This window comes from Cryphonectria parasitica (genome assembly GCF_011745365.1).
Source record: "Cryphonectria parasitica EP155 unplaced genomic scaffold M406scaffold_4, whole genome shotgun sequence".
NCBI lineage: Eukaryota > Fungi > Ascomycota > Sordariomycetes > Diaporthales > Cryphonectriaceae > Cryphonectria > Cryphonectria parasitica.
In genome coordinates, this window is record NW_024468912.1 from 1,296,262 (window position 1) to 1,310,329 (window position 14,068).

The following is a 14,068-nucleotide window of genomic DNA, read 5'->3' on the forward strand; positions in this document are numbered from 1 at the left end:
TGTGCCCCAGTTTGGAATTTTGGACGTGGCTTTCTACATCATATAAGGTAGTCTGCTCTGAGAGCTGGGAGAACGTGGTCATGGAAGTATTGACAGACGGGAGAATTCCAGGTCACATGGTACTTATTCGCTCGATGATTTTCGCTGTGCTACTTGTTCACCCTCAGTAGTCAACAAACACAAATAAAATATTAGTACGCTGGGAGACTTCTCGATAAGTGCGCTCTTGGAGCCTGCACGAAAAAGTGACTCGATTCTTCCCAAGAGGGAGAGGGTCAGTGCAGAATCATAGGCCACTTCAGATGCACATGCGTACAAGCCTCATTCCAAAGTGATATGATAGAAGCAGAATCCTAAGGGAGGCTTTGTTTGTGGGGAAATGAGAAGAAGAAGGTTTGGTCACGGGCGGTGGATTGAGTGCTCGTGGAATTGCCCTGGGCCGTTTCCAAGCCCTCAGCTGGCCATCTACACAACATCATGAAAGAATTGCCACAAGCAAGGCATTACGATGTAAATAATATTTTAAACAATTGAATAACTTAAATGTCACCCTCAATTCCTGCTACAGCCCACACTTTCCGATGTGATTGTTGGCCCTGGATGACTAACCACCAACATGAACCGCCCCAGCCAACAGCCAGTCTTAGCAATGATCAATCATTAGATATCCAGCAATCAAGTCTACACGCGTTCAGAAAGATTCCAGTCACATGTAAGACCCTCCGTCGCGCATGAATTACCTTACGCAAATATGTCTCAGGGGTTTTCCTTCTTATCGAACGTGCGGCCCGACTGCCTCGCTGGAATGTGACTCTGATGAGAAAGAATCATTCAACAGCGCGTCGCGGATCGCGTCATCTTGACCAAAAACCCTGAAGAACGTGGTGGGAAACAAGCATTGAAGTTCCCGCCGCTACCTCCTTTTCATCATTTCCTGTCCTTCACGAAAAAGATTCGCCCACAACACCAAAGGTGCCCTCGCAGGGCTCGCCATGAATCCTGGGCATGATCACCCGTCTGTGCAGGACCCAACCCAAAAGGTCTTCACAAATCTTAGCTATTCCTTGTCTCCAAACACGAACACCATATACTCTTCCTAATACCGCCATCAGGACTGAGAGACGGGTATTGTCAGCGACACCACGTCGAGGAGTATCTCATCACAATGTCCGACCCTGACATAGGCTGGAGGCCTATCCGGAGGCCCTCACCCACAACCCCGTCACACCCAGCAACACATGGCTCCACGGCCACCAATACCACCACGCCTATCCCCATCGAGCCACCTTCGCCTTCCCCGGGTTCGGCATCAGCCAGGAAGCGTGCAGGCACCAAGCGCGGCACGACCTCCAGGTTTGGCATACACGGCTTGCAGAGCATCAGCAACCTGCGCAACGGCCTCTCACACGCTCGCAAGTCCAGCATGAGCTCCAAGGAGCAGCATGCTGGCGGCGGTAGTGAGAACCTGCTAGCCAGAAATGAGCGGCTACCAACGACACGGAACCCATCGCTAGACAGCATCGGTGATGGCAGGACACCGCTTCTCCAGCGGTCTCACAATGCCCAGACGAGTCATCATGGTGGTTATGGCGAGAAGACGACAGCAACTTCTGTACCGTCTCTGGCGGTCAGACCTGCGAGCATCCGCATCCCCTTTCTTGACGACCCTGAAGTGGCCCAGGTCTGCTCGCCAATGTCCGAGAACACGGAGCAGAGTTATCAGCTGGCTGATACATCTGACGCCGTGTCTGGGGAGCATCATGTCCGCCCGAGTTTGCGTACCACGACGTTAGGTGTTCAAGACGCAGGTGTCAACGCTGTACAGAGTACGAATCTGCTGGGCCCCAATAACACAAGCGTGGACTTGGGCACGACTGGTTCTGTGGACCTGGGGCGAATGAGCACGGAGAGCCAGTCATGGCCACTGAACTCGACTCCTGTGAAAGCGAGAAGGATGATTAGGACCTCGGGTGACGATGGGAACGACAACACAGCTGCCCGGAGTCCAAAGGACAAGTACAGTACTGAAGTGCATGAGCCACCCGACGAGAACAGGACCAGCACCGACAAAACACGACAGTTTTCCCACGAATATGAACCCAGTCTGCTGTCGCTCATCAACATGCAGGCACAGGTGGCCAAGCTGCAGGCAGCCAACGCGGCCCTCCTCGCGCTCAATGCAGCACATGAGAAGACTATCGCGATTCATGAGAACACCATCGCCTGCCACGCCGAGACCATCGACTCGCAGGAGGCGACCATCTTCCGCCATGAGGTGACTATCGCGGATCTGAATCGCGAGCTCCGCTTTAGTGACGCGGAGCGGGAGAACTTGATCGAGAACTTTGGCGCCGAGATGGCAAACCTCAACGGGGAGAATGCCACGCTGAGAGAGGACAAGTGGTATTTGATGGGGCGCGTCGAGGAACTCGAGCAGGTGGTACCCAAGATGAAATTGCAGCCGACCCTTGGTGACGAGAGATCGACTGTGCCGAGAGTGACGTTGGATGACGAGGTCATCACACTGGAAGGCGCGCAGAGAGAAGATGTCGAGAGCCAGGGGATGATGAAGTCGAGCATTCATGATAATGCGTCGGCCTCGCTGCGTTCAAGTTCTCCTGCTATGGAGGGTCAAGGAACGAGCAACGACGATATAGACAGCCCAATCACCAGTCCTGGCTCGACATTTTCACCGCGTCCATGCAGTGGGAATTCAATCCGAGGCGTGTATGCCGTAACGCCGACGCCAAGCATAGGACATGTCTCCAGCACCAAATTGATCGGCACGTCAGATGGGTGTATCACTCGCCCTTCCAGTCGAGGCCAAGCTAGGGTCTCATCCGTCCTGACAGGTGCTTCAAAGACTGAGGATGGAGGAGCACGGCTTTCGAACGAGCTCGCAGAGTCCAGGAAAGGCACCAGTATGGCTCCTCGTTCGCGGCTGTCGGCTAGGAATAGGACGAGTCTCGAACAGGACCTAGCCACAGCACAGGAAAAGTTGGCCGCGGCTGAGGAGCACAACGTTGGTCTCCAGGCGAGAACCATCTTGCAGGAGGCTTTGATCCGCAAGTTGACAACGACAAGTGCGGCAGCAGTGTCCGTACCAACACCTTCATTACTCTCGGTGCCAAATCTCCCCATCCTGACGTACATCAAACCTTGCTCCGTCTGGCTTGACCGCGTCAGGACCTCATTCAAGTACCTCGGCTTGATCGACTTCATCCAGCGAGATGTGCCCACACCTGTGACACCCGGGTCCACCGCTGCAGAGATAGCGTGTTGGAAGAGCCAGCGACTCCAAACCGTCGTCCTGCTCAAACATGCAGTCGATGACGATCTGCTCGAGGACGTGCTGTACCTCTGCGGCAAGGATGGTCTGCGCGCCTGTCCTACAACGACAAATAGTCACTCAAACCAGTCATCTCTCCTCATGGAAGACCCGTATCGACTCTTCAACACCATTTGCACTCTGAGACGTGCAATGCCCACTTCGTCCTCGGATCTAGCCTGGGTTGATCGGATCGATAGCTTTGACTACGAGGGTCTCGACGGCTTTGCCTCGTTGGTCTTGTGTATCGACAAGCGACAAAGTGTCATGTACGGGGCCTCAGTAGACCACTACGATGTATTGCTGCCCAAGATCCAAGAGAGTATAGCAAGGAGGTTTCCAGATTTCAAGAAGACGGCGCTGGCGTTGGATTCATCTGATGTTCTACCCAAGAAGAGATGGCAGCTGTCAGCTTGGATGACCAAAACCATTAAGAAAAGACAGGCGGGTGTGGATGTATGAGGAATTTCTGTATCACCAGATGTTCAGCAACGATTTGCGTCATGATTGTGGAATTTCTCTGGAGAAATCGAGGCGTGTTACACTCCGAACTTGGAATAATAATGTGATTGACAAGTAATATCGACTGTCTGTGCTTTGTCTTTCCTCCCGAGGAGATATAACCATCACCGGTGCAACCTCTATTCGTTTCCCTGGCATTACGTCTTCACGACGTGTCGTCTCCAGGATGGAGGCATCAGCCAGCATCATCCAGGACAGGCGCCGACTCTGATCGCGAGACACATATCCAGTCAGTCGTGTTCATGACTTGGGAATCTGGCCCTGCGTCGTCTTGTCCAAGGGAGGCAAATGTCGCCGTACTGTGCGCAAGCTTCACTTCATAACCGCGAAGTGAGCCCTGCGTACATGCCTTGTTCTGCAGGTAACCCACAGTCCATTGATACCCGCTGGGACGTTTCGGATTTCTCTCGTCGCTCAATTTCGGTCTGTAGCCAATGCGACACGTGGCGCCTGTTGTCTAGGCGCCCGTGACGGCCAACCTTGAAGGCAGCGTGGAAATGATGCATGCTTGCACATTTGCCCTTTTGTGCACTTGAACCCCCGATTTATCCGCCCAATCTCACCCAGCTGGTCCTGGCATATCAGGCCGTGATTTTTTCTGTCGTAGAGGTATGATATCTGCCAACAAGAATTTTTGTTCTTCGATCTCGGCTCCTTGAGGTGGTGGCTGCCTTTTTAACGGTGCCTGCTGCGGCGCCGGCAACTCTTGCTCGTGGCCCCAGCCATGATGGCCTTCTCTGGCGGGCAATTCGGCCTGCGGGTTCGGCTTCGGTTCGGGGAGAATTGCAGGTAAACCTGCGATAGCATAAGTGCTATTCCTGTTCCCAGTCATCATAGGCTCCCTCTGCTGCGCATGTGAGCTGAAGTCGTAGTCTGGCTGCAGGCTGGATGCAGAGACCGGAAAATGGACCTCGTAGTCTGGCGGAGACCACGGATGCCGTCCAGTATTGGCCCAGGCATTGGAGTCGGCGACTGTCGCAGGTGGTGGAGGAACGACTCGGTTCGATTCGGATGGAGAGGGCATGTCTTGGGACGACGCGTGTGGAGAAACGCTGGGAGCGGAAGGGGCGGGGCCGGGGGCATAATAGCCATTGTGACCTTCAGCTAGCGGCACCGTGTAGTTCGTAGAAGCGGAAGCGGGACCGGCTGCATAATGTGCATTTTGTCCCTCAACTGGTGGCAGTGTGTAGTTTGACGGAGCTTGGTAGTATTGCGGGGCAGGTTGAAAGGACTGGCTGGAACTTCCGCTCTCGTAGTAGGGGTCGTATGCGTAATTCGGCTTGGATGGCTTCTCAAATCGGCCTCGGTCGACAAGAGTAACGATGTCTCCGTCCACAAAGTTGATCATTCCCTTGGCCATCTCCTTCTTTTCTCGCTGCCGCCACCAAAGGTACAGACCGAGGGAGAAGAGAAGCACGATACCAAAAGCAGCTGCGATGGCAATACCAACTTTGGCTGCCGACGACATACCAGTCGAGTTGGCCATGGTCGGGAATCTGCGACAACGTCGACGACGGAAAGGGTACGAATTGTCGGATGGTGACCAAATATGGCTTGCCGCCCAGGGCGTATCGACGCTCGCTAGTGGCCCAGTTCAGGGTGCGGCAGCGATGGCGCTGGCGATCGGTAGGTTTCGAGGTGCTGGCGGTGCGATGAGACAATGGCAATGGTGTAGTGGAACTATTAAGAGACAAGAACAATCCTCGTCAGCTGAAACTCCAGCCATCTAGCTCAGGGATGACAAGTAGAAGGGCCAAGCCACGTACTCTGCCCTGTGTTTCTTCTTCTCTCGATGGCGCTGTTGCAAGATGATGAGGCGCGCTGGGCGTGGACATAATTCGTGGTGGGTGCCGGCCCGGACTGCTCACCAGCCGGCTTGATGGCCAAAGGCCGACAGACGTCGTCGTTCGTTGGAGTCCAGGACTGGAACGAATCGTGGCAATCACTTGAATATCCGCTTTCGCCTGGCAAACGACGGTTGTCGGCAATCGTGAGCAGAGAGGCAGGAGAGACAAAGAGGCGACGATGGCTGGACGTGACCTTCACACGGGAAAGAAGAGGCCGCTCATGCCTACTCCTGTGCAAGGCTCATGAGGCGATTAGGGTAATGAATTAGAAAAAGTCGGTAGTTAGTGTCGGGAAGGATGGAAAGCGATAACCGTTATTTACAGCCCAGGATGAGTTCGGGGGGCGCGCTCGGAGAACAGGCCTAGGACTGGTAATGATGGATCAGGACATGTGAATGAAAGATTGAAACTGGAGAGCACAAACGATGAACGATCCGAGAGACAACCTTGGCAAAAGCGAGAGCAGTCGATTGATCGATCGGTGGTGCAGGCCTCAGCGTGACCCGCGAGTAGCGTGCCACTAGGACAACTAGGACACTGGGTGGGAGGCTGGAGCGGTATCTGACAGCAGGTTCACACAGGCTGAGCCCCCGGCCCATGGCCGAGAGATGGCCAACCAGAACGAGGCAAACCGCGGGAAATGTTACTGCCCAGAGCAGTTCGCGGCCGCTGTGTGTGCTATTCCTGGCCCTGCAATACTAGCGCATAGTGCCCAGGTACAACTGACAGGGGTCACGGGCGTTAACAGCCCCCACAAACAGGGGCCTGCGGTCAAGCGATCAGGTCTCTTCTTGAACCAAGCACCTCGCTGCAGCAATCAGCCCAGAGGCCGGCAGCGCCTATATCCGAGTGGTTCTTACTCCATGGACTATGGTAGGGTACACACTGGGCAGTAACAATTGATCCCTGTATGGCTCGTACTTTTTTTTTGCAAGATGCACACTCCTCCGCCCCCAACCTCTCTGTTGGCTGTAAACGCAAGGCAATGCGAAACCCAACTGCAACAACAATAGTAATCTGTAACAGCATCGCGTTCTTCCTTCAGCAACAGAGAAGATCTGACCAACATTGTTAAGGATGTCATTGCCAGTCACTTCATTATGAGGCTCGCCGTTGACAGAACGGGACAACCTGGATATTCTGAAGTAACTATGCCAAGGATCATGAATCAGCTTGAACCGTCACTTCCGCTAGGCCAGTGACGGGGTCCAGGATCAGCTATCTGAGGTCACACTCGCATCTCTGCGGCTCCTCGACCAATTACACGAGGCCAGCAAGGTTAGTCAGCACACCATGAACATTCCTTTGGGGGGCTTTCATCTTGTCGAGAGAATGGTCACAGCACACTTAGCCCAACGACCACTTGGCCATGACATTGAACGGGACAAATATCGTTACTACCTAAGCACCGAGTTTTATTTCAGAAAAGCAGATTGATATTTACTAGGCACGCCGCAATTGCCGCGTATGCTGATAGACGACTTCGATAAATATCATCATTCTTCGGCCAACTTCTATGCGTGCATCCTCTAGACTCATCTAAACTAGCTAATGCATATTATCGTTTAATATTATGAGCCTCTTCCTTTCATATTTCCTCACCATATCCAGCAATTACCATTTCCCCCTCCCTTCTCTGCTGTAAAGTGTATTCTCAGCGTTAAGCAACAAGATACCAATTGGAGCCAATAAGTCAAAGCACCCCCTTCCGATCAACCTGGTCAACCACACCGCCTTTTCAACCCCTCGATATATTTTTAATTTTCTTCATCAATCCTCTTCCAATTCACTTCAAACTTTCAGCATAGAGTAAATACAGTCCAATGAAGCAGTTTACGAAATCTGAAATCGTTGCCGCCCTCGAGGCTATCAAGACAGGCTGTTCTCTTCGCAAGGCCTCGATCGAATGGGGTATCCCTTATATAACACTTCAAAACCGTTTAACAGGCGTTCAGTCTCATCAGATAGGTGCTGAATCTTTTCAAAGGCTCTCTTCTATCCAAGAAAGAAAACTAGCTGAATGGATCCTGGTTCAGGAAAGCCTAGGGCTTCCACCAAGCCATTCAGAGTTGAGATTTTTCGCACGGAAGATCCTCCTCATCAAAGGAGATACTGAACCTCTTGGAAAGAGATGGATCCAGGGTTTTTTGAAGAGGAATCCAGAGATACAGGTCAGAAGGACTCGCCGGATGGCTTCTGAACGAACTAATGGAGCTACAACAGAGGTAATACGGCCTTGGTTCTATCTTTTCAATCTTCCTCGCATCCAAGCCATCAAGCCAGCTAATCGATGGAATATGGATAAAGCTGGGCTTATGGAGGGCCAAGGAGAGAATGGATTAGTTCTTGGAGGCTCCTCTTCACGTTCAATCCAAAGAAAAGAGCCTGGATCAAAAGCCTGGACCTCTTTCCTCGAGTGTATCTCAGCTACGGGAGCTCACCTCCTTCCTCTGGTGATTTTCAAAGGGCAAACTGTACAGCAGCAGTGGTTTCCTGTTGATTTGAAGCCTTTTAAGAGCTGGCAGTTCACTGCTACACCAAACGGATGGACTAATGATAAAATGGTACTTGAATAGCTAGAAAAGATCTTCATCCCAGGCAGCCTACCAGCGGATCCCTCAGAGACCAGACTATTAGTCCTGAATGGCCACAACAGCCATAAAACTGACGAGTTTATGTGGCAATGCTATCAAAACAACATCCTGTTGATCTACTTGCCTCCTCATACTTCTCACGTACTTCAACCCCTCGATCTAGGGATCTTTTCATCCCTTAAACAAGCATACAGAAAGGAAGTCAGCAATATGAGCCAATGGGGGGATTCAACTATCGCAGGCAAGCGTTTATTCCTCAAGCACTATCGTCTAGCTCGTCTGGAAGGTCTTTCAAGCCAGAATATCAGATCTGGATGGAAAGCAACTGGTCTATGGCCCCTGAGACCCTCCAAAGCGCTCTTGAGCCCTCTTCTCCTCGAGAACAGTCAACCAAGCATTCAGAGCCAGTCAATTCAGCCTCAACACCATCAACAGTACCTAAGCTTCCCCCAAAAGCCTCGTCAAGCCAGCCTGTGGTTTTTTCAACGCCTCACAAGGCTAAACAGCTATATCACCAGCTACAGGAAACTCGGCAGCATCTTTCAACAGACTCAGGCCGCCGTATGCTATTCAGGAAGATAAAAAAGGCTTATGACGAGAGAGACCTCGAGTTTGCAAGGGCATTGGAGGAAAATCAGATGTTGAGGAAGCAGATTGAGGCGCTGAAGCCTAGTAAAAGAAGAAAGGTCGATGTAAGCCCGAATTCGAAGTTTGCAGGGATTGAGGATATACAGAGGGCTCTAAACGCAGTCAATCGAGATGAGGATAGTCTAGATGAAGAGAGCGGCCTTGAATTACCTATTGATGAGGAGGATTGCATCGTGGTGGGTGAATAGGATGAGTAAATCTATATGAAATATATATATATACGGTGTGGTTGACCAGGGTGATCGGGAAGGGGGTGCTTTGACTTATGTGTGTGCCATGGGAGATGACTGACGTCCCCTAAGATTCCACAGAGCATTTGATTCTTGCTCACAGTGAAGAAGCGCTCGAAATGTTGATCATCCCGCTATCTACTCGTCCCCGAGATCTTGGTCACCATGCGAAGACAAACCCCTTTTGGCCGTAAATCCAATGTGAGTACATACACTCACAGACTTGCTATAAGGAAATATGGTGAATATCCCAGCCTATAGGGACATCCTTTGCCTTATGTCGGAGGCGCAGTCCATGATGATAGGGGTCACAACTAAGTAATTACTTAAAGGGTATCTCTCTATAAATTAGGGTAGCTCAACCCGTGCCGACAACATTTAGCGGTTTTTTTCGCTTTTGTCTTTTTTCATACCCAAATAAAAGTCATGCAAGAATCCAAGTCGCACTCTCTGAAATCCAGTTCCGCTCCAGTCTTGCGAAATGCAAGTTTCTACGGTCTCATTCCTCTTCTTGGTCGGCCTGCTTGGGACAGCGCAGGCACGAAATGATGGCATCATGTGTACTGATGTGAGCATAAGAGGTCGCTTATCTAACTTTGCGGCTGACACCTGAAATGGGTGCAGAACATTTCTGTTCTTGCTTTGGAGTTCCATCAATGTGCTAAACTTTTATCCTCTCTGTCCAGGTGTGTTTTTCAGTTTCTTTCAGTGGGTCCAACTCGTTCTGTAACGATGCCATCTCATCTCTGCACATCTTTGCAAACCCGCAATGCAACTTCTACCAGTGATTTATGTTCATGGTAAGACTAGAATGAATCTTGTCCCTCGAATTTCTAACTTATTTTAACCACCGCAGAGAACTTGAGTTGGCCGAAGTGTCGAACACTTCTTCTCATGGTTCTGGGCCAGAGTCTGCGGCAGGATGCCCTAGAATGATGCTTACGGCTCATTCAGATGTGTCCTGCTGAAATAGATACCAAAGAAGTCGTCCAAGAGTCTCTACAGCTGGGATGTGACTGTCATTGATTCACATTGCTATTTCCTCACTTTTCAACATCAAAAATGTCTATAACTGGAAATTAACTATTGTCTGACATTTATCGTATTGTTTATTCTATTCCAGCTGGGCCTTTATATCGGATAAAAACCTGACAACCGCTTTGTTTCCCAAGCACGCTCGAAGGGACAATTGAAGGGGCAACAACATTGGCTTCAAAAACTATCAGGGCTTTCTCTTACCATCCCTATTCTCTATTTTCTTTCCAAATTCGGACACTGTCTTTTCCTCATCTCCACCGTCAAAGAGACTCCCTTCTTGCCATCGTCACCGCCAAAATGGAGCAATCATCACTGCAAGCCGATCTTGAGCAGTACTTGCAATACCACAACCGCCTCGCCTCCTTCGTCGACTGGCCCCTCGAGTGGGAAGCCAATCAAGACAAGCCCACCCCCGAGACCTTCGCCCGCGCCGGGTTTTTCTTCCATCCCTCTCCGCCGAACCTTCCCGACAACGTCGTCTGCCCCTGCTGCAAGATCTTCCTCGACACATGGGACCCCAATGACGATCCGATGCGCGAGCACAAGCTACGGTCGCCAATGTGCGAGTTCGTGAAAACATGCGCGGGAACACGTTGCTCTGGCGAGGGTCTGGATGAAGTCGAGAACGAGAACATGGTCACGGCGCACAAAGGGAGCGAGGCGAGCGAGGGAATTACTTTGAAACTCGCGTCGCCTGTGTCAACGAGTACCTCTGACGAGGTCCAAAGTACGATCATGGTTGATGGCGGCGCAACGAAGAGAGGTGAACACGGTGGCACCAGAGGCGCCGGAGGTGCCCGAGGTACTAGAGGCACGAGGGGTTCGAGATGCACAAGGGGAACGAGAGGAGGGAGAGGTACTCGAGGACTCAGGGGTTCCAGAGGTACCAGAAGTGCACGAGGAGCTAGAGGAAGGAGAGGGCCCAGAGCCACCAGAGGCTCTCAAGGCGCCAGAGGCACTTCAGGTCGTGGCGGAGGCAGCGGCCACACAACACCCACACAGCCCGATGACGACTACATTCCTCTTTCCTGAGTTGTCTACATACTACAGACAGCATAGCTTCACAACAACTGGTAGCAGAGCGTGCATTGTGGTAGGAATTTGGCTTAGTCACTAGGCCATCATGCTTACCGAGAGGCCGTGAACTCTCGAAATCCAACTCTGACACTCAAGGTACATTAGCAACTCACAAGCTTTACCTAATGTTATGTGACTAACTCTAGCCAAAGAACGTGCAGCATATGTCTACATACTACTGTATTACCATGGTTTGGGGGACCCACACAAGACTGGACAGTCGACATTCGACTCTTTGGATCTGTGACGAGGTCTCTCCTTCACGCTCACCAAAGATGATAACATAAACATGGCGGAGAGGAGGACATGTGACGAATATCGCAGATACACAACGAGGCTGTGTTCGAGGCAGAATAAAATCCTCGGTGTGCAAGATGCTGAGTTTGAGTTCAGTTTTGATGAACAATAAAGAATGTTTTGATTTGGTCTGGTCAGTCATAGATAGAACGGGCACCATGGATTAGACGTCGAGGTCTGGCAGCAGTTCGAGTCAATATTGTTGGTATTGTGAATCTGCCTTCCTGAAAATAATTCTATTCTCTGTCAACTCCAACGGCAGTCTTCTCTGACCGGCCGGGTGGTCTTAATCTTGATATACAAATGCAAGTCCCTTTGCCCGCACCGTCATCATGAACAGCGCATGAGCAATTGTTGTGACTACTCGAAAGAACTTGTTCCATTTTCTTTTGGGTATTGGTCAATGGACCTTACACGAAGGATCACACGTAGTTTTTGTACGAATAGGAAAGCTGAATATCGAGCGCTCTAATAAGATTTACGAGAGGCGTAAAAAGAGTTGAACCCCACTGATGGATTTTGGTGGAGTTGACCAAGGGAATCAGCCCTCTGAGCAGAATGGGCCAATCTTATGAAGATCTTTCTTGCCAGGCAACATGTTTGCAGGTCGAGCAGAGCGCCCGAGGCTGGTTGGTACTTACATAGTACATTGGTGAGTACCTGAGTAGGTAAGTACCAGTAAGTATGCTTCTTTGAACGTGAACTTGAAGTTGATGTTGGTTTGGGGCTAGCAGGGAGACCCCCTGCCTCTAGCAATGTAGCGTCTGCAGGCGCTGGTGAACTCAGCTTGCTTATATAAGCATTGATATTACTTCAGCTTGCCGTTTGCTGAGCTCGCCTTCCTTCGTGTCCTACATACTGCAGACCCAAGTTAAGAGGCCTGTCTCCTCATCCACACGCCAACCAACCTCGACCTCGACCTTTTGGGGCCTTGCACGGCATTCCTTGGAGATTCCTTGTCTCCACACCCGGCAAAGACGGCTTGACGTTCTGCAGTCCCCATTGATTATTTCTCTCCGACACGTCGTCCTCCTTTTGTGACGAAACCTCAGGCTCACGGCGGCACAACATTCTTCAAGATGTATGAGCTGTTCATGACCGCGTTCATCAATGATGCCGACCATGATGCGTTGGTGTCCATTCTCAGCGGCTATACTTGGGATGACTCTCGCCAGCGCATCTACCGCGTCCTGCACTTTGCTGGCGCGAATCCCAACCAGCCCAAGCCCATTACAAAGAGAAACCACATCTACGGCGTCCCACCAGAGCCCGATATCTTCTCTCTTGGCCTTCCAAATACTGATATCCCTCCCCTCATGCCATCAGGCCACATAGACCCTGCATGGAAGGAGCTGAGCGAGATCCTGAAAAGGTTGGTCCGCACATTTATGATGGCAGCTTGTATCGAGACACGCGAGCAAAGCTAACCTGGGCCCTGCAGGCAGTCGTACACCATGACCACGCGCCATTTGGTTCACAAGGACCGTCACTTTGGCAAATCCGAGCCGATACCTGACAACTATTTCAGCGTCAACCCTGGCGCGCTGTTCTGGAGCGAGATTCCTGACCCTGCTAGTGTCGCGGGCGGCCAATCTCTCATTATGCAGCGCAAAAAGATCGAGCTTTATGACCAGCTCAACCTTCCCCTGATACTGACTGAAAACGACTTCATCTACAAGGGTGAACACATTGAAGAGAGCCACGACATCTACCACCGGGACAATCCCGTTGAGTTTCACCTGGTTCGCTGCTACAGAGTGCCTGCCATGGCTGATGGCGGCAAGAACGCCCCATCCACCACTCTCCCGGCCTTTGATTCACTAGAGATGGTCAGTCCTGGCAAGTGGATGCTCACCGTCGTCTCGTATGTCCTGGACGACCACACACCCGACAAGATGCAGGCCGCTCGTGACGCGCTCATCAAGGTCAAGGACGACCTGGCCCCGTGTGGAATCACGTTCAAGGAAATTGACCGCAGACACTACGACACGCAGCTGGCGGCCTCGCGCAAGCCCACCTCGCAGGCTCTGGGTATGAACCAATCGCTGGCTGGAGGAGCTGTACGATAAGAGAGACGGGTCACCCACCTAAGCTGCCACCTAGACGGACGGTGCTTTTCCCCGTCTTCATTATAGTGGTGCCAGCGAAAAGGAGTTTGTTGGGTCACCACTAATAAAAGAGCTGACCTACCGCAATTCCGGGAGAGTCAAATAGCCTCTTGTGACGCCTTTCAAAGGGGAGGCTGTCAATGGTGCCGCGATGGGGCGCGCCACCTCGCCAAGACTTGGATTCAAAGGCCGAGGCGAGAAGCTCTGATAGCTGATGGCCCCTGTCTGGACGAATCCCGTCCTATAGGAGATGATACACTCGGTCTACCCGTCTCGTCTCTCATCATGCCTTCTCTCCGACAGCTACAAGAGAGGCATTCCCCTCCACGCTTGGCGTGCTGTCTTTTGAAGCACCGAGCTACGGAACTCTGGATTTCGG

The 14,068-nt window shown here is 51.5% G+C and overlaps 4 protein-coding genes across 4 annotated transcripts; 3 read left to right on the plus strand and 1 right to left on the minus strand.

Annotated features, from left to right (window-relative positions):
- Positions 1-1,165: 1,165 nt before the first annotated feature.
- On the plus strand, positions 1,166-3,790 carry M406DRAFT_68027 (uncharacterized protein; the record flags this gene model as incomplete). The annotated part of the gene is made up of 1 exon (XM_040925125.1): positions 1,166-3,790. The coding sequence occupies one exon, from the start codon at positions 1,166-1,168 to the stop codon at positions 3,788-3,790; it is 2,625 nt and encodes an 874-aa protein (XP_040776565.1).
- A 619-nt stretch (positions 3,791-4,409) lies between these two features.
- Positions 4,410-5,336, minus strand: M406DRAFT_329493 (uncharacterized protein; the record flags this gene model as incomplete). The annotated part of the gene is made up of 1 exon (XM_040920434.1): positions 4,410-5,336. One exon carries the CDS (start codon positions 5,334-5,336, stop codon positions 4,410-4,412), a length of 927 nt encoding a protein of 308 aa, XP_040776566.1.
- Positions 5,337-10,549: 5,213 nt separating this feature from the next.
- Positions 10,550-10,780, plus strand: M406DRAFT_32441 (uncharacterized protein; the record flags this gene model as incomplete). The annotated part of the gene is made up of 1 exon (XM_040919869.1): positions 10,550-10,780. A coding segment is annotated over one exon (231 nt), but the record flags the coding sequence as incomplete, so codon positions are not given.
- A 1,880-nt stretch (positions 10,781-12,660) lies between these two features.
- M406DRAFT_329495 (uncharacterized protein) lies at positions 12,661-13,650 on the plus strand (the record flags this gene model as incomplete). The annotated part of the gene is made up of 2 exons (XM_040920435.1): positions 12,661-12,953; positions 13,023-13,650. The coding sequence occupies 2 exons, from the start codon at positions 12,661-12,663 to the stop codon at positions 13,648-13,650; spliced, it is 921 nt and encodes a 306-aa protein (XP_040776568.1).
- Positions 13,651-14,068: the final 418 nt, after the last annotated feature.